The sequence below is a fragment of the Pseudopipra pipra genome, chromosome 3, assembly GCF_036250125.1.
Source record: "Pseudopipra pipra isolate bDixPip1 chromosome 3, bDixPip1.hap1, whole genome shotgun sequence".
In the NCBI taxonomy this organism is placed as follows: domain Eukaryota; kingdom Metazoa; phylum Chordata; class Aves; order Passeriformes; family Pipridae; genus Pseudopipra; species Pseudopipra pipra.
The window spans coordinates 30,632,970-30,657,294 of NC_087551.1; the positions used below are offsets into that span (position 1 = coordinate 30,632,970).

Genomic DNA, 24,325 nt, shown 5'->3' on the forward strand with positions numbered 1-24,325 from the left:
ACCTAGTGGACGTAAATAGCTGTGAAAAAACAGACTTGTAGAGAGGGGGATGTCAGTAACAGGGGAAGAACAGGAGGAAGAACTGTGTACAGAAATTTCGCCTAACTTCGATTTGCTTTTCCTGGGCCCTGACCCTGCTGCTGTTGCTCTCAGTCCATGGCACAGCTTAAACAGGCCAAAACAGAGCTATGCCGTGCTCTCATCTGAGATCTGCCTGCCATGATGCTACAGCTCCTTCATTTGGTGCTCCTCGGTGCCAGATGCTTGCTTTTGCTTACCTGCTTTGGGATGATGCATGCTGTAAAACTGACTGAGATTGCTACAGGGTTCCCTGCACTGTTTATACTGAAGAAGACAGCAGCAGTCTTCTAACCCTGTACTGGGTTTCATCAAGAGACCAAAGGAGCCTTTGCTGAATGTCCTAGACAATAACTTCAGTGCCTCATAGCAGGAGATGTCAGTCAGCAATAGCAAAACACCACAGCAACTTGTCTGAAGGCCATAGAATTGCATGTCAAGAAACCTAATTTACATGCTGTGAAAGGTGGCCTTGGCCTAAAGAGACAACCACCTATCAAACAGAGATAGTATTTTTGTCTTAGACTGCAGGTATACACCAAAACTGTAAGTACAACAAAGCATTAACAGAAAGTTATAATTAAGCACCTAAGCATTGTTAGGTGGAAGTGGCCTTGGAAGCCTTACAGCCCTGCTAAATGCTGAGGAGGGGACGGGAGGACCAAGGCTGTGACAGGCAAATATGGATTTCATTTTTCTACAGTCAGCAAAGACTGGAGAACAAGAAAACATAGGAAAACAGGAAAGGGAATCAACTCCCTTGTGAAGCGAGGCTGAGGTCATAAAAGGGCAACCAAAGAGAGACCCAAACTGTGATAGGTCTGGAGATACGGCAAAAGTTCTTTTGGCTATATAGTAAATATAACTGTAGAGCAGATGCCATTTTGTTCAATCTCCTAGGAATTTTTTCCCAAAAATAAACAGACACTGAATTGAGCCAACCACTTAGCATTGGTCCAGAACCTTCCATGAGGAAAACTCGGCCACATGCTTGCTAATGTATGGTATGCAGTGCTAGTGATTTTTATGTACCAGCTGATGGCCACTGAGAACCTAGTCAGTTCTGTCCTATTGACTTCCCATTGGTTTTGTTGTTTAACTGCATGCTAACATATCTGGGCAATGACATGAAGCAAAAGCAGTGCTGAGATAATTATGTGTTTGTTCTCTCTTAGTAAAAAGTCTATTACTTCATGTACATTACCTGTACTTACTTTGCATTTCTCTCCTGAAAATCACTTTTGTTCAAGAACACGAATGAGTACTAATACACAATGTTTTAAAATCACTGCCAGTAGAACAATTTCTTATAAGGAATGCAGAAGAATCTTTCCTAGCACTTCAATTTAAAATGTTGATATTGAGCATTTAAAAAAAGAAACAAAGAGGACAGAATACTAGATTTCCTTTCAAAAGAAATAGCAGTAGTTGGAAAACCTGAAATTGAACTCTGAAATCCAGTTAATGAGATAGACATTACCTATACAGCAAGACTTCATCCATTTTTGGCTTAATACCTCACATAAAGTTTCTAAAGTAAAGGATTTATTTGGTATTGAACCAGAGCTCCATTTTCAGCATCCCAGGGTCTGGAGACACAGATGCTTTTGTGCAAATCACAATATTATAAATACAATATATTTCACTCTGTTCACACATGCGAGGGAATTAAAAGCAACCTGAGATCTATCAGATCAGGTCTACAGCAAGTAAGTCCACTTCCATAAATACATAAATAAAGCCTCTGTGATTTTACATTTCTTTTAGAACTTATATAAATCAGAACCACAAACATATGACCATCACAGAAGGGAAGCAGGAATTAGAGACAGAGGGAGTATATATTCATCTAATATAATGCAAACTGTACTTCAGCCCCTAATTCTGGAAGTAAATCACTTCAGGCTTCTGTAGTCAGTCCCCAACTATGTCTGTGCGAGCTTAGTGTCTGAATCACCTGCGTCTGCATCAGGGAAAAGGGAGATGTAATCTCAAATGGTATTGTGCAGTTTTCCCATGTTAGCCGTATGAATTACAGAAGTGAAGATTAAACCTGTCTGGCTCTCCATCAGAGAGAAGGATTTAGAAAATATATATTGAAATTCAGTGTACATGTGATAAAAAACATGTTTATTGAAAGAAAAGGTATATTTCTTTCAATAGAAAAGGGTGAGTGCTACCTTACTTAAGTAGAAGACATGGATTTAAAATTTCAGTTCTTTTTTAGATCTCAAAAGACAAACTAAACTGAATTGTGGAACATAACAGTAATTTACAAAAGAGTAAAATAGAAATAAATCACAAGGCCGTCACAGTCTTTGTAGCATGAAATAAAAATTATGAACCAAAGATTCCGTCAGCTTTTTTCCCAGGGAAGATAAAACTAGTAACATTGTAACACAGAAATCTTTAAGGTAATCATCTAAAATGACAGCAGAGGGCGCTATCATTTCTCCTTCGGTTCACGGTGTCATGAGGGAATTCGCAGCTTTCTTACCCCTTGTGTTGCTACGCTTAAAAAATCTCAAAAAAAGTCTCAACAGATTCGGTGGAAGTTTTCCAGAAGGGAGTTAGAGACCGCAAATGGAGGAAGAAAATATAGACCAGTATGTCTTTAAGACCAGAACTCAACTTCAAAACGTGAAGGCTGTGCCACAAGCACTTAGGTTGTATAAAACAAAAATGAAGAGATTTTTGCTGTTGTCTATTTACGTTTTCTTTAGAAACATAAATGTCAGACTTTTTAATCTGTAAATATTTCTCCCTCATGATTTCATAACTTATCTGCTACATATTGTTGTCCTTGATGGACTGCTCAAACAGAAATTAGAGGATAATATTACTAAATGTTTGCAATGCCCTGCCTATGACAGCCACTTAGTCATCCTTTGGAAGAGCTGACCAAAGAATGTATTGCATCCTTTCCTGCTCTCTGAGATAAACAAATGGTCTGTAAATGGTCCTCAGTCTTTTCTGCCATCTGAAATCTCTACTTGACCAGTACATACAAAGTATGGTTTTCTTGAACTTGTTTCCCCCCCCCTTTCTTTCATAGCTTGATTGCTCAAAGCATGGCCTGTGAGGTCCCAGTCAAGTGAAATACTGAAACTCTAGTCAAGTTTGACTGAAGAGAGAATCCTGGCAGGAGGTTACATGCTGAACTTGCTGCAATGCTGAGTGCCCCTCAAGATCAGCACAAAAATGCTAAAACAGAGCCCATGCTTTCTAAACCCACCAGAGCCAAGATGAACCCTCTGCATTCTCTTCTTTCATTAGAACCAGCCAGACCCAGATCTGAACTTTACTTGTCATAAATTTGGAGACTCATCCCCATGCCAGGTTGTCTTTACAATCCAGTACATAAGAAGATAATCTTGTTTAGATCCCCCTAGTGTAATTTATGTTATTTTAAAATGGATAAGGTACAAGATTTGTGGGGTATGCTTACAGTACAATAAATAGAATAAATTGTCTAGACTTGTCGTGATAAAAAAAAAAGTTGTAAGATTTTATTGTTGTGCGGTTTATTTTTAAGGGAAGTAATGCAAAACTACTTTGCTTCAGGAGATGTCATCCCAACCCCAGTGTAGTCCTGGCAAAGTTCTCACTGACTTCGGTGGAGCCAGGTTTTCACATTGCAGGGTCTCATCACTTCAGAAAAACTGAGAATCTAGCTTGGTGCCTGTTTCTCTCAGACCCACTGGAGTGTCTCTGGCCTCACCTCTGTTATTTTCACATCAATTCCCCTTGTTTTTCTCTCCTACCTGTGTATTCATCCAGTCCCACCTTACCAGCTTTACTGCTGAGATGTTATATCTTGATTGCTAAGGACAGGCAGCTGTTGCTGAGTCTCTGCTTGATGTGGTGTTTGATACGTGTTTTTTCTGGGCTCACAGTCAGACTCAAGCCATGGAAATAACTTCAAGACAAAGTAGTAGCTAGTAGAAGACAGGATTTTGAGGATGTCAGAGGTAGGCTTCTGCATTATGCACTGTATTTTGGAGTACTGAGTAGATTTTTTTTGCAAGTCAGGGTTGGCAGTGTGTTTAAATCAAAGTGTTATTAACCTGTTTCAATAGGCCAAATTGCCTTTTACTAGGTTTCAGCTGTTAGCAAATGCTGTCTTTCTGCAAGTCTTTTGTAGATTCAAGACTTTCTAATATCTTGCTTTTCTTTTCTCATACTGCTTTATATAAGCTTTTCTTCCAGATCTTTGTTCCATTTATTAAAACAAATATTGACATGAAAAATACTCTGTCTGTGAACTATTAAATTTAACTTAAAAAAGCAAGGAACTCTGATTACTAAAGAGTTCTGTACCACCGTTGCACCTTTTACTCTGGTTGTACCCTTTTGGATTCCTGTGTTTTCTTTACAATCATGAGGATAAATTTCTTGGTAGTTTCTTAATGAATTAAAAGTCATCATTTGGAGGGTAAGATCCAAAATAGCACGTAATTACCTAGAGCAAGGCTGAAATTTAATTAGACCTTTACACACAGATCAGTTGCAGTCTGGACTGTGACTTGATCCAAAATGCCAATTATTAGATGTAAGATAATAGAGCAGATGCAGCCACCTAAACATGGGTGAGGGTTTTGGACAGAATTTAGATTGCATGGCTGCAATCCAAGACAGCCATGCACAAAATCTTTGCCCTGGGGATTAGACACTCTTTATTCAGAAAGCTTTCTTGGGTGCTTCTTTGTCTACAGAAGTGGTGTCATATTAAGTGAGCAGAGCACCCTCATGTCCTATTTTCTATAAAATTAATTTGTGATTCTCAAACCACTCATCCCTAAGAACGGTAAATTGCTCTGGTACATGGCTGAGATATCTGATAGCTCTGGATTCAACTCAGAGCATTAAAAAATAATCACCAGTTCCATTAGAAAATGAATGAGTGCTTGGGGAACTTTGTACCTGTGGTGATGCCCCCACTTTGTACAACGTATCACAGTTTGACCATTTCCCCACTGAACACTGGATTTTTCACAGCTGATTCTGATGATGCCCCAGCCTGGACTCATTGCATTGGTGGAATATAAAGTTTTTTGCTCCTGCCTTCCTCCCAGGGTTCACAAACCCATAAAAATTCCTTCCAAAACTGAAAGATGAATTTAGGGATTAAGTTCATTTTTCACTTGTGTGAAAAATTTTTCACTTTTATGTGCCATCCACTAACTTTCACTGGTGGACCCCTACACAACCTTTGTGTATTACTGAAGGCAGTTTAGAGCTCAAAGCTTCTGTTGCAATGACGATCAGCTACTTGCGCTATCCTGTAGCAGAGTTTGGAACAAAGTACTTGGTATATCATATGTTTAAATACTGATTTGGAAAAGAGTCTTCCTAGGTCGTGCTGAAAGGCTCATTCTCTTGGTGGACTGCCTAGTTTATTCCTATTTTTGAAAGCATTAGGGAAGGCTTTAGTCCTAACCTTTAGCTGTGATCTGACTGAGCAGTTTCACTTCCAGTGGTAAACATCATAAATATTCCAAAATCTAGCACAGGTGTTGGGCCTAAAAGGTGATTATGATAAGGAGAAACTGCCAAAAAGAGTAAACAGATAATATTTTCATACAATGCAACAGCTTGTCAGAAGTAATAGTTTAGACTTCCGTCCTTACATAAAGATACACATATTCAACTATTTTGTTTTAGATAAGCTAATTTCTTTTGTGTAGAGCCAAGGAGGAATAGGAATGTCATGATGTCTCGCTCATTCATAATTTGTGGGAATTAATAAAATAGCGCCAAGCCCTTATGCCTGGTATACCTCAGGGGCACAGATGAACTCTCACCCTTATTTGAGCTGTTTATAAGAAAATTATATCTATCACCAAGAGCCTGAGGTTCCAACCACCTGGCTGGAACGCACCCTGCCAACCGCAATGATAGCTCAGTGTTTCTGGACGATGATTTGCCCTATCATATAGGGCAGAGGCTTGAAGGCATGAGAAAAGGTTGCTGCAACACCTTTCTGTGCATTCTGCTCCTCTAAAAATGAAATCAGTCAGTGTTGTGATGCCCTTGGTGTTTTCGTGGAAGTGGCTGTATAAAACTGGCAGCCAACGTGAGTATTAAAGCTTACAGTGCACACTTAACGAAAGACTTCTAAAGATTGAGTGTGTATGTGTGTAAGGGGATAATGTAGTCCCCTTCTGTCTTCCTCACTCTTTATTCAACTTCTAGCATATAGAATTTTCTATATTTTAAACTCCAATGGATTTGAAGGAAATAGACTTGGAACCAGAACTCAGATCTTCAACTGAGTTTTAAGGTCTTCTCTGACATTCTATTTACTTCATTTCTCCTGTCTGGAGAAATGCTATTACAGCATCTAGTTACAGAATGTTGTGGCTAAGTGCTATACAGACCTAGAATAAAAAAATATTCACTCCAAGCCCAAAGAGCCTTCTGTATTTCCAGAAAATACTTTCACAAAAGTACTTTGTTAATTAATTTACAAAGTATTTTTTTTCAAAAAAAGTTTTGAGAAGAGTAGACTGATTAAACCCAACATAACATTGACTGACAGGAGACACAAATCAGGTTTCCTTTCTCTTAAGTTATAAGGAATACCAAGTGGCAAATGCCTCTTTTCCCACACTAGCTATATGATAAAAATCAAAAGGCAATATTCTGAAATTCTGAAATTTTAGAACAGTTTTCAAAACCTTGACTTTGAAATCAGATTAAAGTTATGAATGCAGCAAAACAATCCCACCCAGAGTGCTCACTGGGTGTTATCTTCTAAATGCAAAAATATAGCTCATCTCCCTTTTCTGTTACCATGTTTTCACTAAGTATCTGACATTTACAGCTAGCATTGCACTAGTGAGGGATTTTCACTCTGTTCTTTTCCTCAAATGGAAGTTTCCTATGAAATGATAAGGAACAGTTCAGAATTGTGACAAAAACATTAATAACTCTGCACTGCCCAGTTATAAATGTGTTTAAATATAGAGCATTTCAGTACCTAAAGCAGGAACATAAGTGCTAGCATCTCAGAAACTTTTAGTATGCACTGCTGAATATACAAACGTACGTTTCAAAACCACACAGACACGAAAATTTGCAATTCAGAAATTAAACTAGTTCAATAAAAAGAATAAAATAAAATATTTCTTTCTGTCTAATGGCAAAATACCTGCTATTTTACAAAGGAAAATTAATGACCGTTTTTTAAAAAGGAAGCAGCTCTTCTCTGTAGTTTAGAACTGATTAGTAAATGGATATGCAGGAAGCTCTTTGTGGAATTAGACAAATATGAGTCTGTGCACTTCAATCTATTTTATACATGTTCTGCAAGATCTCAACAACTAGAGCTAATGCTCCCTCAGCTCCATTGAACTAATTAAGCTAGGTCATTATATTAATAATGGGTTGCCCTTCTGTCTGCATTTATGGCACTTAGCAAGTCAGTGCAAGAGTGAATGCTTATCTCACGAAGGAGAGAGCTCCTGAATTAGATTAATCCATCAAGATAATTAATGTGACTTGATTACTGAAAAATCTGGCATACACAAACAGGTATCTGGAGTCATAGGATGCAAGCAACAACACTCCAAAATACTGAGCAAGGCCCTGAGCCTGTACTATTGAATAAAGAGGTGGCTGACACCAAGACATGGTGACAGGCTGCTGATGTGGTACATGCAAAGGGTGCCACAGGATCTGAATGTTGCTATCAATGCTTAGGTTAACTCAGCTGAGTTGATATTTTGATACAAACAGTACTAATGCTATTTGTCATGTAAAAACACCTCATTGAATTAGTTTCAGTTCTCTTCTTTAAGGGGCATGGAAGAGCAGAGATACTTGATAACTAATTAAGAAAAACTCTGCAGTCACTGCCCCAAATATATAAAATCAAATGCACTTTGGGTATGGCTTCAATAGCTTTCCTGTTTTGCCAATTCTTTCAGCAGGCACTTTACCTCCTTCAGTTCACTTACTGACAGAGTGCCATAGACAAAGTTCCTAATGGCTTGGAACATTAGTTCCTTAAGCTGGTGACAATTGGCTGAGAGCAGAATGCAATAATTCTTCTGTATCATAAATACTAAAATATAATGAAAAGTTGATAGCTGGGATAAGGGAAAAGGTTTCAAAATTGCTGAAGTGGAAATTTATAAAGAACAAAGGTTTTCTTCTTGGCAGAGAGAAATACACATGTGAGCTTCTATGTAGTATGATCTATTACAAAACAAATGAAAAAAAAATCCTAAGTTTTTTAAGTGATCTTAATGCTGCCTCCTAGAAGTTGATGGGCAGTTTCAGGATTTCTGTTATCAAGAATGCAGGTTTAGAGATTTATCAATTAATCATTGGCTGCACCAAAGGGGAGAAACCCTTGGCTCAGTCTCACACCTATAGACCCACTATATTCAATTTGTTTTTCTCATAAATAGTGAGAAAGACATGAAGTGATTCAAGTTCCACAGAAGTATTCTTCAGCCTCTCCATGTCCCCTCTGCACTCCCAATCACAGGCTGAGGATCCAAAGATTAGGACTGGTGAACTGCCAAGGATCTTTGTAGGCACTGGAGTAGGAAACAAATTGTCCGTATGGTTTGTTAAACAAACAAACAAAACTGTCTATTCAATTAAGCTGTTTGTTTAAAACAAGATATACTGAAGTAATTTAAGACTTTATGAGTACAATTTGTACAGGTATTTGTCTGCAGTGAAACCCTCATTTACAGTTGAGGATAGTGGAGTGCTCTTAGGCCTCAAAGGCCTGATTCATGGCACTATTCTATGTGTTTCCTAACAATACATGGCAATATAGGTAGCTCAACATAGCCATAAAATAGCTGTTTGGATGCACAATAGCAAATACATAGTAAAACCAGAAAATTTTGAATTAAATTTAACAGCATGGGAATCACTGGGTGCAGCTCGCAAAGGAGGTATTAAGCTCAGGTATAACTACTAGTGTGACTAATGATATATACAGAACAAGGAGCTATTTCAATGAACAGTAGAACAAGAGGAAGAAAAAAATATCAAATTAAAATGATGCCCTGTGCAGGCTATCTTAAAACATTTTTGACTGTTATTTCAAAATCAAATTTCCACAAATAAAGAGAAAAATGTCATTCATTGCAGCACTTTTTGTAAAGTCAGAAGGTTAAAAGAAAATAATTTTGTAACCAAGCATAAAATAGGCATTTGAAAAATGATTTAGCTGGGGAAAAACACAATTTTTTCCACATTAAGATAACTTAAGAACACCCAAATTGATTTTTATTAGACTTCTCATAATCACTTCTGAGCTGACACATCCATGAGACATTCAGCCCCAAAGGTCACTTCTGAGAAGGCTATAAGTAACTGGAAACAGCACTGCAGGATGAAATGATGTCTCACTGCTGACTATTACTGCTGGAGAATGATGAATATTTTACTCCTGAGGCTAAGAGACAGATCCTGTAAATAAATTTTCATTTCTTGGCAGTGCTGATAGCTGAAATGTGATGTGATAGAGCTGGTTTTCCCAATCTTAGTTTTTTATTTAAAGAGAGGGCGAGATGGATGCTGGCAAGGCCTGTTGGAGGGAGCTCACCACACACTTTTTTCCATGGCCAGCAGCGGGTGGCACAGGGTGAGCCCTGGCTCCTCACATGGTGAGTGGCTGGTGCCACGGCAGTGCCCTTCTTCTCCACCTCCTCCATGCTGCCCCTTCCTGGGCTGCTCAACACTCTTCTAAGACGTCATCTCGAATGCCTGATGCAAATGTTGCTGGTCAGCCTGGCTGTGAACACTTTATTCACCTTCCCCAGGATTTGGTTTCCCCACACTTTATTCTCTCCTCCACCTCTTCATTTTGGTGCCAACACTGGTCACTAAGGTTGTTTAGCATGGAGAAGAGGAGGTCGGGGAGACTTTGTCACTGTCTACAACTCCCCGAAAGGAGGTTGTAGCCAGGTGGGAGTCGGCCTCTTCTCCCAGGCAATTAGTGAAAGGACAAGAGGACACAGCCCCAAACTGTGCCAGAGGAGGTTCAGATTGGACATTAGAAGGAATTCGTTCACAAAAAAGGGCGATTAGGTATTGGAATGGACTGCCCAGGAAGGTGGTGGAGTCACTGTCCCTGAAGATGCTTAAGGAAAGACTGGACATGGCACTTAGAGCCATGGTTTCATTGACATGGTGGTGTTCGGTCATGGGTTGGACTCGAGGTCTCTTCCAACCTGATAAATTCTGATTCTGTGAAAACAAAACACAAGAGGAGGCCTCTGGTGAACTACAGCTTTTCACCAGAGTCGGTCGGCCGGCTCTGCTATCCATACAGGGCAGCGACGCGAGCATGACCTCGCCGCTTGTGGCTCCCCACGGTGGGGGACCCAACTCTTCTCCTTCCCCGTTTTTTTATGTTTCCACCGGCCCCGCCTCCCCACGGAGCCGTCACGGCCCTGGCGCAGGCGCGGTTCGGCCATGTCGGCGGCCGTGGAGCGGCGCCTGGCCGAGTTCCGCGCCGCCCGCGGTAGTGCTGCGGCCGCTCCGCGCCCCGCGGACCCGCCGGGAGTGTCCGCGGCTCCGGAGCCCGCCGAGGGACCGCGGGCCGCAGCGGGCCCGGGCGGCGGCGCTGCTCAGGTGAGCGCCGGGGCGGGCGGGTCGGGGGTGCGGCGGCCAGTCGGTGCCTGACGCCGCGTGTCGCTGCCGCCTCCGCAGGTCCATCCCGCCCCGGCGCCGGCGGCTCCGGTGTGGGCGCGCCCGCTGCTGCTGAAGGTGCTTCTCTGGGCCGTGCTGCTGGCGCTGTTCGCGGAGCTGGAGTTGGGGCTGCCCTACTTCGTCCTCTCCTTGCTCTACTGGATGTACGCCGGCACCCGCGGCCCCGCCGAGCGGCGGCCCGGCGAGCTCAGCGCTTACTCGGTGTTCAACCCCGGCTGCGCCGCCATCGCCGGCACGCTGACGGCCGAGCAGCTGGAGCGGGAGCTGCACTACCGGCCCGCCGCGGGCAGGTAGCGGCGGCCCGGCGGGGACAGCCGCTGTGCTGGGCCGGCCCCGCCGCCGCCGCCGTCCCAAGGACCCGAGGAAGGGCCGACGGGGGAGGAGACGGGGGTTGTTTCTATGCAAAACGCCTTCTTGAGCCTTACTGCTGGCCCCGAGTCCCCCCGCGCCGTCCGGTCCCGAATAAAGCCGTAGCAAAGCCCGCGCTCTGGTCTGTTTTCCTGGGGGTCGGGCAGCTGTTGCGGCCGCTGTCGGGCGGCCCCGAGAGGCACGGCCTTGTCACAGCTGTGGCTGCCAGCGTGTCAGCTGGTGCATTTCAGCTCCATAGGAGTTTTGCCGCAGATTTGTCTACACCTTCATTAGAATGGTCCAACTGCTGCTCTTCCCAGTACTGGCTGGAAGCCTCTTTCTGAAGAAAAGACATGAAGAAGTGCTGTCCATTTATCTAAAACAGACTGCTGTTTGAGTTTGCACTCGTGTCTTTGATCTAACACAAACATCTGATTATCATGCAAAGTCTGTTTGCTTCATATTAGTTCTCATAATTTGTAACATAAGCAAAAAAAAAGACTTATGCCTGGCAGGTGTACTTGTATGATCCGCCACTATTTTTAATATACAGATCATTGCATTAAACCAGATCTGCCCAGCAAAGTGGTAGAATCACCATCTCTGGAAGTGTTCAGAAAACAGGTGGATGTGGCACTTGAGAACATGTTTTAGTGGTGATTGTTGTGGTGGTGCTAGGTAGACAGTTAGACTTGATCCTAAAGGTCTTTTCGAACCTTAATGATTATGTGATTCAATGAAATCATTAAGTCATAGTGAAGAGCAGCTGCTAGAACTTGTGCCTCTAAGGACAAAGTTGAGAAAAAAAACCCACAAATTGTTTCTTCAAATCCTGATTTGTTATGCCTTGTCTAATTTAACTGTTAAACACAGTGTTCAGGCTTGAGTTACTGCAAGTTTTCTCACTGGTTGTGGAAACAAAAGGAAGTGGTGTTTTGAATTTAACTGGACTGGAAAGAGATTAATAGATTAAAGCATACATAATATGTTAACACTGTTAAGCATCACTCAGTAGTTAAACATCTCTCAGTTAAACATTTTTACCATCCTCTGGTAAAAATCCCTCAGAGTTCTCATTATTATTACACATTCCTCTTGACTGTACAAATCACAGAAGCACAGAATATGCTGAGTTGGAAGGGACCCAAAAGGATCACAGAGTCCAACTCCTGGCCCTGCACAGGACCATCCCCAGGAGTCACACCATGTCCCTGAAAGTAGCATCCAAACACTTGAACTCTGTCAGGCTTGATGCTGTGACCACTTCCTTGGGGAGCCTGTTCCAGTGCCTAACCACCCTCTGGGTGAAAAACCTCTTTCTTATATCCAACCCAAACCTCCCCTGACACAACTTCAAGCCATTCCCTCGGGTCCTGTCACTCATTACCACAGAAGAGATCAGTGCCTGCCCCTCCTCTTCCCCTCATGAGGAAGTTGTAGACTGCGATGGTCTCTCCTCAGTGTCTTCTCCAGGCTGAACAGACCAAGTACCCTTAGCCACTCCTCACATGGATTCCCCTCAAGGCTCTTCACCATCTTCACTGCCTTCCTTTGGACACTGTCTAATAGCGTAATATCTTTCTTACATTGTGGTGCCCAAAACTGCACACAATATTCAAGGTGAGACTGCCCCAGTGCAGAGCAGAGCGGGACAATTCCCTCCCTTGACTGGCTGGTGATGCTTTGCCTGATGCTCCCCGGGACATTTGGCCCTCCTGGCAGCCAGGGCACTGCTGACTCATATTCAACTCGCCATGAACCAGGACCCCCAGGTTCCTTTCCGTGGCACTGCTTTCCAGCATCTCATTCCCCAGTCTGTACGTACATCCGAGGTTGCCCCATCCCAGGTGCAGAACCTGGCACTTCCCCTTGTTAAACTTCATACAGTTGGTGATTGCCCAGTCCTCTAATTTGTCAAGGCCTCTCTGCAGGGCCTCCTTGCCTTCAAGTGAGTCAACAGCTCCTCCAGTTTTGTGACATCTGCAAAATTGCTTAATGTCCCTTCCAGTCCTGTGTCCAAGTCATTTATGAAGAGGCTGAAGAGGACAGGGCCTAAGATGGAGCCCTGCAGAACCCCACTAGTGATGCTGCATTTTGGTTTTGATTAACATAGGTTCTGCAGGTTCAAAGGCCTCTTTGTAGTGGACACAAAGTAACAAATATAAATATTTGTTTCCTCAGAAGAACCATGAACTGTGAACCTTTCCATTCTTAAACGCTATTCTAATTAGAGGTCAAGAAATAGTCAGATGATACTCAAAACACCTGTAAACAATGGAATTTTGTGAGTTGAAACTTTATTCACAATGATAAAAATAAACATCAGCATAGTGTTTATGGGGAACTGATAATCTGACATCCTGTACAGTTCGATTCTGTGGGGGTTTTTTAAAACAAGGAAATACATGCAAATAAATATTAAATATAAGGTAAGATTCAGGAAATTATAAAACTTCATAGCAGCAATGCTGGAAATAAAGTTTTCACTTGCTAAAAACTCTAGTTGCATTATGTCCAGATGGATTTATAGACTCTTGTACTTAATGCTTCATGAAACAAGTTACCACAATAAGTGAGCATGAAGCTGGAAGGCACAAGAAATAAAAACTGACACAGTTCATCTGTTCCAGTGCTTTGTGTTGGTTCGCCTATTTCATTCTACCCAAATAAATGTACATTACACATTTTGAAATAGAGATGACATGAATAACAAAGGGCTTGTAAAAGGTTTTACTGAAGTAGATAAAGAATGACGGAGAAATTGGCATTGAGACCTTGCACTGTCTCTAAATACATGAATACTGTAATTCTGCTTTAGTGGTAATAACTTTTACTGAGTTATTCTTAGGGGGGATTTAAAAAAGTTTGAAGAAGTGAGAGCTTAATCAGAGAGGGAGAAAAAATTCCTCCACAACCCTCTGCTTGGCTAAGACCTCACTTTGTTACCTAATTTTTCTCTTGTATTCTAACAAGGCGAAAGTTACCAAGATAAGTTTGATATCTGGTGCTGGAGCTATTCTTGTGGGCCCAAAGCCCTCACTTCTCAAATGACTAGGAGGGACAAGAAGAGCCTACAAACTCAAAAGCATGTCAAGCTGTTGAAAGAACCTTGTGACAGCAACTAAGTACAGGTTTGTTACCACACATGGAAATGCTCTCTATTCCTATGACTTTCCTCTTTCATTTGTTACATACACATTTTTTCCCAGCACAGTAGTGAGTTAAAACACTTCTGTAACTTCCTGTTGTCATAGCAAAATTATCATCTTGCTAACAGCTGCGCAAGCAGCAGAAACTTTTTTTCCCAGGTTTACAAGCAACTAAGCAGGGCCCTGGAAAACTAGTATCCACTCCTGAATATTAATGAGTGAAATTATTCCCTCCAGAGTGCATTATCCTACAGCTGCAAATTTCATCTGTCATCACGCTGCCTTTTCACCTACCAGTGACTATCATTTTTTTCCTGTTCAAAGCACATCAGAGTACATGGTAGATAGAAATATCAAGCATACTCTCTACCTATAGGAAGCTAATTAATTATATTTTAGGACAGCAGTTAATATCTGCATGTGGTAGTCAAGTATTCTATTGATGGTCACACAACACAGAAGCTAGTTATTAAATTTACAGAAGAACCTGAGGTGCTTCATTCCAAAGTTAGCTCTGCAACTGATGTTAAGGAAGGAAGGCCTGGGAATGGCCCACATAGAAGCCAGCATGCTAAACATATATAAGCCAGCCTGAGAACTGTGGTGGATTTCTACAAACATGTCTGACTTTCTCCCTGGAGCTCTATTACAAGTATTATAGCAGAAGAAGGTAACACATCCTCTCTTAATTCAGTTCTAACCTGGTGATTCCAAAACTAATCCACACTGTTGGCAATTCGGATTCTAATACAATGATTAAATAATACCATGCAAAGCAATCTAGCTTCAGGCAGGAAAGATGCTGAATTACATCCCAGAATATCCAGTGTATTTTCTTGGTAATGGGGGCTGTGAGTGCAAGTGCAAAGAGACTTGAAAATTGGAGGGTGGTAGTGGTGCTGGTGTGTTATTTCTGCTAAGTATTTCTTAACTGCTATGCCATGGAAGTTACTTACTAAAAAGTCTCTGAACAGGGAGATTCTCAGGACTAGTCTTTGGCATTTGGCCTCTTTGTTGTAAAGGGAGCCGAGTAACAGCTGAGTAAAGATATGTAAAGCTTGCTATTGAGTGATGCAATGGATTACATCCTGCTTGTAAAGGTACCTCTGTTTTTCCCCAGCAACTCTTGTAAACATCAGGGAGGGAAACACTGTGCAGTGCAAATACAGTCACTGCACAAGCCCTCACTGTTTTAAACTCACAAAAGCTCATGGAGTTCAGGATAGTGGGTTTGGGGATTTTTTTTTTGGAATCCCACTCATGGGAAGCAGGCAGATTCTGGAGGAGGATGGCAGCCCACCCGGGCAGGAGCTCTCCTTGGTCCTGAACCTGTGCCCTATGCAAGGGCTGCCTTCCTGCCCCCAAGTGTGGGTACCTCATCTCTGGAGAAAAGGACCAAGGCTGAAGGAGAAACAAAAGTGAGCCCACAATGCCAACTAGTGAATCTTTTCAATGCCATGAGATGTGCTAAGACCAGCAGTGGCCACTAGCTGACTTCTGTGTGCTTGCACCCACACGAAACAGAGTAAAGCTTCGACAGAAAACATTCTCTTGAAGCAGAAGTCATTATCCCATCCCTGTGTGCCCACCAGACAATCAGAGTACCAAATGTAATGGAAGAGCTGTGCATTTAGGGGACACTTCCATCCAAGTCAACAGAGATAATGTGTACCTAATTCTGTAATTCTAGCAGATGAGGCCCCTAACAGATACTGAGTTTGGTTCTTTTTTTTTCGTTTTTTTTTTTGCAAGTGAAGCTTAAAAAGAGCATTCAGAAGTGTTCAAGTGTTCACCAAACTACCTGCCGTAAATTGATAAACCTACAGGATAATGTCCTTCACCTACACAGAAAAAAGGTTAGCATATTTTCAACTTTAACTTTGGGAAACTCCTACTACAAAACTGGTTCTTCCCTAAAACATGAGTTGTGTCCCACTAAATTATTTTTTTTCTATAAATGGTGACCTTACCCAGTCCCCATAAAAGTCTAAACGTATTTTTTGGCAATAATCATATTCTGTATCCTTGTAATTTAATCAGTCAATCACTCAGCTCGCCCACTCAACAGTAATAAGCCACTGACCCTGTGGTTTCAGACTGGATCAATGCTGTGCTTAAGTTTTGGACACCTGGAGGCCTTGTGTGCAAATAGGAGGAAACTCTTTTAACTTACTTTAGACGTGATCAATTTTTCCTCTGATGTGTTGATTACATTAGCAGATTGCTTTCGCTAGAAACCTTTGTCCAACAGCCTGCAGGCAATGAGCAGCATATGCTTAAGTTTCTTGCTGGAGATGGCATACTTAAGCCACTTGCTTGGGTATTTAAGGGTTTTCAGGTATATCATACAGTTCATTGTTCTCAGTCTGATTCACCTGCAGAAATCTCAGCTGAATGTGGCCTGACAAGTGGCAGCATAGACACTACTGCCTACCGTGCCTCCGCTACTGATGCTGTTGGCTGGACATTTCAGAGGTTTCATACTGCTGTCTCTCTGGACATACAAATGTTCTAATCTCCAGCGCTCCCAGCTTTTCCGAAACTCCATCTGAACCTAACAGAAGCAAAGAAGAAAACAAAAGGAATTAATGTAGAACTAATCCGCTCTTTAAATGACTCCATTTGCATTAGAAAAGAGCAAGGGAAAAAAGAGAAAAAAAAAGATACCACACTGCTGAGAAAAGCTGAAACCTGCAATATTATTGCTTCAAATTATCCAATTATCTTGTTAGTCCATTGTAGGGTATTTCACATTTGAAATAATGACATTCCTGTTTACTTGTAGAAATAAAGCTTTTTTATGCACCAGAAAATCTTAGCTTCATTATTTTACTCTAAATTGTATTCACCTGCAATACTGATTGTACTCTGTGCCCTACTGATACTAACAATTAAGTTGATTTTCCTTATCAGCCATGAAATGTCTGAAAAGATTGGCTTCGTGCTCAATATGTCACCACAGGTATTCTTAAGAGTTCTGTTCTAACTTCTGGTTTGATTTAAACATTATTATGTCCTGGATTATTTTTGTTCTTTGAATATTTATGTAAGTTTTTTTATTCCATACAAAAATGAAGATTTATTCAGAATTCAAAACAACAATTAAGCAAGTTGAAGACTGCACTGTTTAAATAGCAATCCCAGTATCTTTTTCCAGATACTAGCTTTTTTTTAAAGCTACAAAATATACTGATCTAGTCGCAGGTTCTGGGTTGAACTGTGTAACCTCTGTACTCATTTGGAAGTTTATCCAGGGTCTTTTCACTGCTACACAAGACCAGAATTTAGATCTCCCAGTTCCATGGGCAAAGTTCTTGCCACTTGACCAAAGTAAGAACCTCCATTAGCTTTTAACACATAAGGCAGAGGACAGAAGATTGAACACTCAGTACTCTAGATAGGAAGGCAGGAGTGCAACTACAGTAATCAATTCATTATGGCGTGTACTTCAGCCTGGAAATAAGTTCACTGTAGGTGGGTCACTCAAGTGAGCCTTCTCTGGAGAGATGCTTTTTGTTTCCTTTTAGGATCTAGTACTGACCACCAAGAGACTAAACAGGCTGATGGCAGTTTCAGCATAGACTTGTCATCATTCCTGGGCTGCTGAAACCTTCATATTCTGAAGGAAACTTCCTAGGGAACCAGCTGCTGTATGTCTGTCTACTCTGCTTGTTCCCTGTGAAATATTGAATCTGGGAGGCAGCCCTAAAAAAAAGAAGCAAAGCCTTATATAACTGTCTTCCCTTGTTGGGTACCTCTAGCAGTGCTTATCAGCTCTGGGCTACAGCCCTTGTATTGAATATTGTCCTGATGGCAACCAGCCGCATCTCTGGGTTTCTGACAATAGAATCTGTCCCTCCAGTATCACAACCAAATGGGTCAGAAGAAAAGATGCTAAGACAGAAGCTTGCGTTGTACCATGGTAACGGGGAGTTGTTGTGTTAAAAGGTGCACAAAGACACCAGAGAAAGACAGTGTGTCTGGGATAGCTTGGCATTGAAGAATGAGGGAGAATGGCCAGATAAAGACAGAAATGCAGGAACCATACTGTCTGCAGAAGAATTGGCCATATTACCACCCCTTGGCATCTTTTGTGGGCATGAAAAACAACAGGCAGCACTGGGAAAAAGCTGTTGTAGAGATTTACAGGCAAACCCTGAACAAAAGCATGAATGTACTGACTGACAGAATAAGTCAATGAGCAATAGAAATAGGTACCTTCAAGTCAGTCAAAGGGAGGACATAACAGGCTATAGCTATGATACAAATAGCCTGCAAGATTGAGATAAAGTGAATGGAAGACTGGAACAAAAGACTGTAGGAAAGGATCTATCTTAGGAATGGATCTGTATGACAGAATATAAATTTTCTCTCAAAAGGTTAGGAAAAGGATAGGGAGCAGCTCTGCTGTCTGTGCTGAATTGAGCTTTTGCCTAGATGGCTGTGAATGTATAACCAAGGGAACAGCTTAAGATTTATTTTGCAGTTCTCTAGCACAGAAGTAGACCTACAGATCTTTCAGCAAAATTATTATCCTAGTAACTTCCACATGTCAATAAGATTCCCCAGAAATAAGCTCTACAGGGAAAAGGAAACCAAGAACAAACCTCTCGTGATATGCTGATTTTGTCTGGGTAATTTTCTTCGTAGCAGCTGGTATGGGGCTGTGGTTTGGATTTGTGCTGAAAACAGTGTTGATAATACAGAGATGCTTTTTTTATTGCTGAGAAATGCTTACACAGTGCCAAGGCATTTTCTGCTTCTCATCCCACCCTGAGATTGAGTAGGCTGGGCATGCACAAGAAGTTGGGAGGACACCTGCCTGACAATGGGAAGTAGTCAATGAATTCCATGTTTTGCTTTACTTGCATGCACAACTTTTGCTTTTTCTGTTAAACTGTCTTTATCTCAACCCATGAGTTTTCTCACCTTTACTCTTTCAATTCTCTTCGCCATCCCACCAAGGGGGAGTTAGCGAGTGGCTGCGTGGGCTTAGTTGCTGGGGTTGAACCATGACACGTGAGAAAGGGGAAGAAGAAAAATGTTTATGTAGCGTATTTTGAAAGGGAAGAGGTAGGAGAATTTGAAAAAGATGCTGATGGAAGGTTAAAGTGGAGAAGACCTCATAGAGGCCAACTGATCGAGCTTAATGCAGCTAATGGGGAAGGATGTTGAGAGTGTGGCAATGAATGTGGAATCTGATTACAAAATAGTTAAATTCTGGCAAAAAAAATCTCAACAAATCACAGTGAAAGGAGAGTAGGTCTGAAATGGGATGGAATGGAGCTGATGGAAGTTTAGTGAGTATTCTATATGGAGAATGAAAAGAAATTACAAGAAAAAGGGAGGATTGGGCAGTATTTAAAGAATTCAAGAGTCCTGGCATCAGGACAGATTCTTTAATGTAGACGAGAGTGAAGTGTACTTCCATAGTGACAGGAAAGAGGCAAAAAGGAGAACCAAGACTACAGAGAATTAAACCTGAACCATCTTAAACTAACTGTTGGAAAAAGGCAGCATCTCTGTGGTTTAAAATATTTCTTACAGAAAGCAGTACTAACTGCAGAAAAACTGGTCATATTAAGCCTAGCTCATTTTGCAAAGAACAACGGTGGTAACAGGTGAGACCCTGCTATTGGCTTCAGAACAAGTTCAGAGAAAATCCAGAATCTTTCAGGTGAAATAAGACTTAAATATGAACATATTCTAGTGTTTTTTCAGAAGTAGATACTAGAAAAGGATAACAATAGCACTTCTAGCTAAATTTCTACTCTTGATCTGGGCACTAGGACTTGCAAAGATCTTTTATTCTGTATGGTTAAGGAAAAAGCAAAGGAGTCAATGAGTCACAGACAAAAATAAAATATAGACCACATTGCAAACAAGGATATTCTTTGGACACATATACTGTATCAGAAGACAAACAGTTTCTCATTCAGTTTAGGAAAATATTTCTCATATAGAAAAGAAATAGAAGAGACTTTATTTAATCAACTCTTTACATGGATTTATTTTATGTATGCTGATGACTGGGCTTGACAAAACCCTACTCCCTTCTTTTAACAAGAGCTGGAACAAGCAGAATAATTCATCCTAGATTGTCTGTCAGTGAAGCTGAGCACACTGTGGTTAGATTTTATGAACTATATTACAAAAGCAAGAGAATTATAGTAATAAGAGATTTGAAGGATCTCTTAGAAACATAGATAGGCTATTACACAGTAAGCCCCCTAAAATGAAACAAGCCTACCTGTTTCAGGTTTGTAATAGAGTCTCAGTTATGATGTAACTTTGCCCTCATATCATGTGAAGGAAATTACTGGACATTACTCAGGAGAGGCCTGGCTGCAGCTGCACAGGGGATGTATGAGCAAATGCCAAAGTGAATCAAAAGAAATACAGGATGCACCAGCAGACAATGCTGCATTTTACAATTGAAGTACACCTGTAAAGCTGTACAAGGAATTTGAAACAAATATTCTCTAATTAATATTTGAGTAAAGCCTGCTGCTACCTACCTTTGAGTTTCACAAGCAGTACAACTAACAGATTCACTTAAACAAAATCTTATCCACAAGCTACAAAAGTAAACATTCTCCTGCAAGGCTTAGTTCAGGATGCCTGCTGCTTTTCTATTGACTCCAGCCTGGCCATAATGACACAAGTAGCACATTTTTCCACCAATTCCAATTCCTTGATGAGGCCTGTCTCTCAATAGGTGTTCTTGAATTACCAGGTCACGGTTAAAAGTAGATTTACTGCGAGTGTAAAACACATTAATGCTCATTTAATTTAATAATGTACTGCCAAATAGGAAGTGTTTGCTTCCCTTGAAAATCTGGCTGCTGAATGAATGAATGAATGAATGATAATAATCACTTAGAAGGTAACATGAGGAATTCCTGCGATATGGAAACAGAATTATACCCTTTCACCCAACAAGGCTGGGATTCAGCAGAATCCACAGGAGATGGTATTTGCAATCAATTACTCAAAGCCAAAGATACATTTCTTCTGGGCCTGTGGGAGAGCTCACCACTTTGTGAAGTTCAGTTTCTTAATGAGAGAGTAATTATGTCTTCAAGAGCTGGGCCACAGGGAAACCAAATGAAACCAAACTATACAGCAACAGCCATGAGGATTCTCCAGCTTCAACAGTCAGTTGAGTTGAGTTCACAGAATAAAAAGGGCTCCACTCCCACATTCACCAAAACAAGCAAAAAAGAAGCACCATGAGATTAAGAAGAGCAGCTATAATTCTTAAAAAAAGATTCCAGCAGTACAAACTGTACAATTGTGAGCAAGACAATTTGTGAGATTCCACATCTACAAATAGTGACCCTAAATTATACTGCCTGAATTCCTTCCAACAACATTTGTCTCTTGAGTTATCCTGTGCAGCTGTGCAGGGAAGGATCTGTAAAAAAAAGTGAAATTTCTGAAAAAGGACAATTTAGCAGTTCAAGACCATTTTCAATTTCCTTTTCCTACAGTGTATGCTGATAAGGCAAATTGGAACAAATGGTGTCTCTCTTACCTCATTATTGATGAAACAGTAAAGAATTGCAACCATCAGCCCCTGAAACCAACAAAAACCAGAAGAATAGTCAGCAGAGCAGTTTCCTTGCTTTGTCAAACAAAACTGCAGAGGTCTAGAGGCTCCACACTGGCATGTCCATGATAAGACTGAAAGGTGGAGACAATCTTTGGCCCCTGTCAGCTCTCATGGCAGAGGAGAGGTTTGACCAAACTATATCTCAAAGCACATGATCTTAGGAAAAATGAGTTACTGTTTTCTTCAGCCTGTTATTTTTGTTAAATGATTCCTTTCCCCTTCTTTTTCCTTACCTGGTTTCAAGTCATAAACACTTCAGAAGTGAGCAATTCAGAGTTGTCTTAAATACATCTCTGTGCTTGATAAACAGGGGATTAGTGAGTGCGCAGGGAAACTAAAGGAATAATGATTTCTTTAAACAAGGAGACTCAAAATAGCCTTTACCTAAGGCAACAGTTAAATAAAAGTCACAATAAGCCTACATCCTCTTCACATGGAGTTACAGCTGTAGACTTCTCACAGCACAGATTTTCCAAGGAGTATCAAAAACACTGGAGAAAGCACAAAATTTGCTTTCAGCAATGCCATTATACAATTACATGAAATCACAGACACTTTTGTTATTGCCTTGAGGTGAACCATAGGAAGTAAATATTAATCTATAGACAGGAATACCAGTTTACTGCAGTAAATTTAAGACACTGAAAATAAGTGTATGTGACACTAACATCTAAGCTGGTTATTAAAACCTAGTCCTTATACTTTCACTGTCATAATCCTGTAACATCCAGTGCTAAACTAACAAATATAAGGAACAGGGAACATGCAATGAATTAGAGAGAAAGCAGGTCCCCAAATAGCAGCTAAAAAGTATTTTATGCACATATGCACACTGTGAGTGCTACCTGGAATGAAGCAAAGGAGAGTTCAGTAAAAAGCTTCACAAAGCGCAGCATCCCTCTGGCATGCTCATCCGTAATAAAGGCAAAGATGACCTCATGGGTCCCCAGTAGTGGGATCAGAGTCAACGTAGACTTGGCCAGCCTAAGACCACAAAGAAAGAAAAAAACACAGTGCCACTGAATAGATCATTGTTGATCCAAATGATCACTGAGAGTCACTGTTTCTGCATTCTGCTTCTGACACACTGTCAGCTTTGGTAAGCCACTGTACCACTTTGTGATGCAAGGTCCTCCTCCAGAGGCAGCAGGAAAAAAAGAAATCCTCAAAATAACCTTAGTAAGTTTCCATATCATTTAACTGCCCCTACCCCTTCACTGCAGACCATTTCTTGGTGAGAGCTACTCTCTGTATCCAGCTGTATTTAACCTGGAAAATCTTCCAAACTCAGAAGGAGGCCATGTGCTTTCTTGTACCTGTGATGTCTTCCTGCGTATCTTTTTCTCCACCTGTAATTCGGGAAAGATGACCAAAACCTACTTTGTTGATGGCCTGAAAGAAATAATCTGTCAATAATTCGAATATTTTAAAAGAATCTTGGCAAAGGGAGGCGTGCTTGCTATTCCACCCTGTGGTGTGTTAAATCTTCATTGTAACTATCTGTAACTGCAGAACACTTTGTCAAAGCAATTAAGCTTTGTTAAAGTGAGTGATGGCTCCATGATTTAAACAGCAAGTTCAAAGACACAGCTAGCAAAGGAAATGAGACAAACCAACCTGGAATAAAACATTTTTCACATGTGAGAGAGTACTTCTCAAGAGATACAGCCACAGGAAAAAATTCACAAGAATGATCCTTAACTCTCTTTTGATAGACAACACCCAACAGGATAATGAAAGATGCCTTAGCATCACATGGGAGCTTCCTGGGCCACAGAATATATCAAGATCTCACAACAATTCAGTAGATACGAAATCACTCATCTAGCAGGGCTGTCAGTACTTAGCAGATCTTGTGTGCCTGCAGGCTACTGGCTGCTATTCTGAATCATGTAATCATTCAGGTTGGAAGTAACCTCTGGAAGTCTCTTGAACTCCAGTTCACAGCAGGTTACTCAAGGCTGTGTCCAGCAAAGTTTTGAATATCTCCAAGGTCCTCCACACCCTCTTTGGGCCACTCTTCCAGTGTCAGATCACTCTGATTGTGAATTTATTTTCACCTGAGCTGCAATTGGAATTTCTCTTGCTATAACTTGTAACCTCTGCCCCTGTCCTTTCACTGTGACTCTCTGAAAACACTCCAGCTCCATTTTCTGTATAACCCACACTAGCTGAAGACTGCACTTAAATCGTTACTTACTCTTCTGTTCTGTGGACTGAATAAACCCATTTTGCAGCACCTCCTCCTGTGTCACCTGGTCCAGCCCCTGAACTGGTTTGGTGCAAAATTGATGCAAGACCCATGAGGCTGGAGGCAAGGGACACATTGCCTTTCTTATACTGGGAAGCCTCAAGGTGGACACCAGAAGCAGTCTCATAAGTGCTGAATGGAGGGAATCAGTCACTTCCCTTGACCTTCTGTCTCTGCCCTTGGTTGTGCAGCCCAGTGTGC

General features: G+C 41.2%; 3 protein-coding genes and 1 long non-coding RNA gene across 4 annotated transcripts in view; 3 read left to right on the top strand and 1 right to left on the bottom strand.

The window, feature by feature from the left end:
- Nucleotides 1-24,325, top strand: part of KCNK5 (potassium two pore domain channel subfamily K member 5) — a 575,865-nt gene that overhangs the window by 93,153 nt on the left and 458,387 nt on the right. The gene's annotated exons all lie outside the window — the stretch shown is intronic.
- On the top strand, nucleotides 10,491-11,242 carry SAYSD1 (SAYSVFN motif domain containing 1). Its single transcript, XM_064648471.1, has 2 exons — nucleotides 10,491-10,683; nucleotides 10,762-11,242. Exons 1-2 carry the CDS (start codon nucleotides 10,525-10,527, stop codon nucleotides 11,053-11,055), a joined length of 453 nt encoding a protein of 150 aa, XP_064504541.1. The 5' UTR covers nucleotides 10,491-10,524; the 3' UTR covers nucleotides 11,056-11,242.
- GLP1R (glucagon like peptide 1 receptor) overlaps nucleotides 13,390-24,325 on the bottom strand; it is a 92,036-nt gene continuing 81,100 nt past the window's right edge. Inside the window, exons 11-13 of the mRNA XM_064648472.1 lie at nucleotides 22,719-22,857; nucleotides 21,796-21,837; nucleotides 13,390-16,812 (exon numbers count right to left, since the gene is read on the bottom strand). Of these exons, the coding sequence (XP_064504542.1) occupies nucleotides 16,645-16,812; nucleotides 21,796-21,837; nucleotides 22,719-22,857 (349 nt within the window). The 3' untranslated portion in view covers nucleotides 13,390-16,644. The remainder of the gene's footprint in view (nucleotides 16,813-21,795; nucleotides 21,838-22,718; nucleotides 22,858-24,325) is intronic.
- Nucleotides 16,009-17,071, top strand: LOC135411198 (uncharacterized). The gene is made up of 2 exons (XR_010429039.1): nucleotides 16,009-16,114; nucleotides 16,640-17,071. It is a non-coding gene; the product is annotated as an uncharacterized LOC135411198 (long non-coding RNA).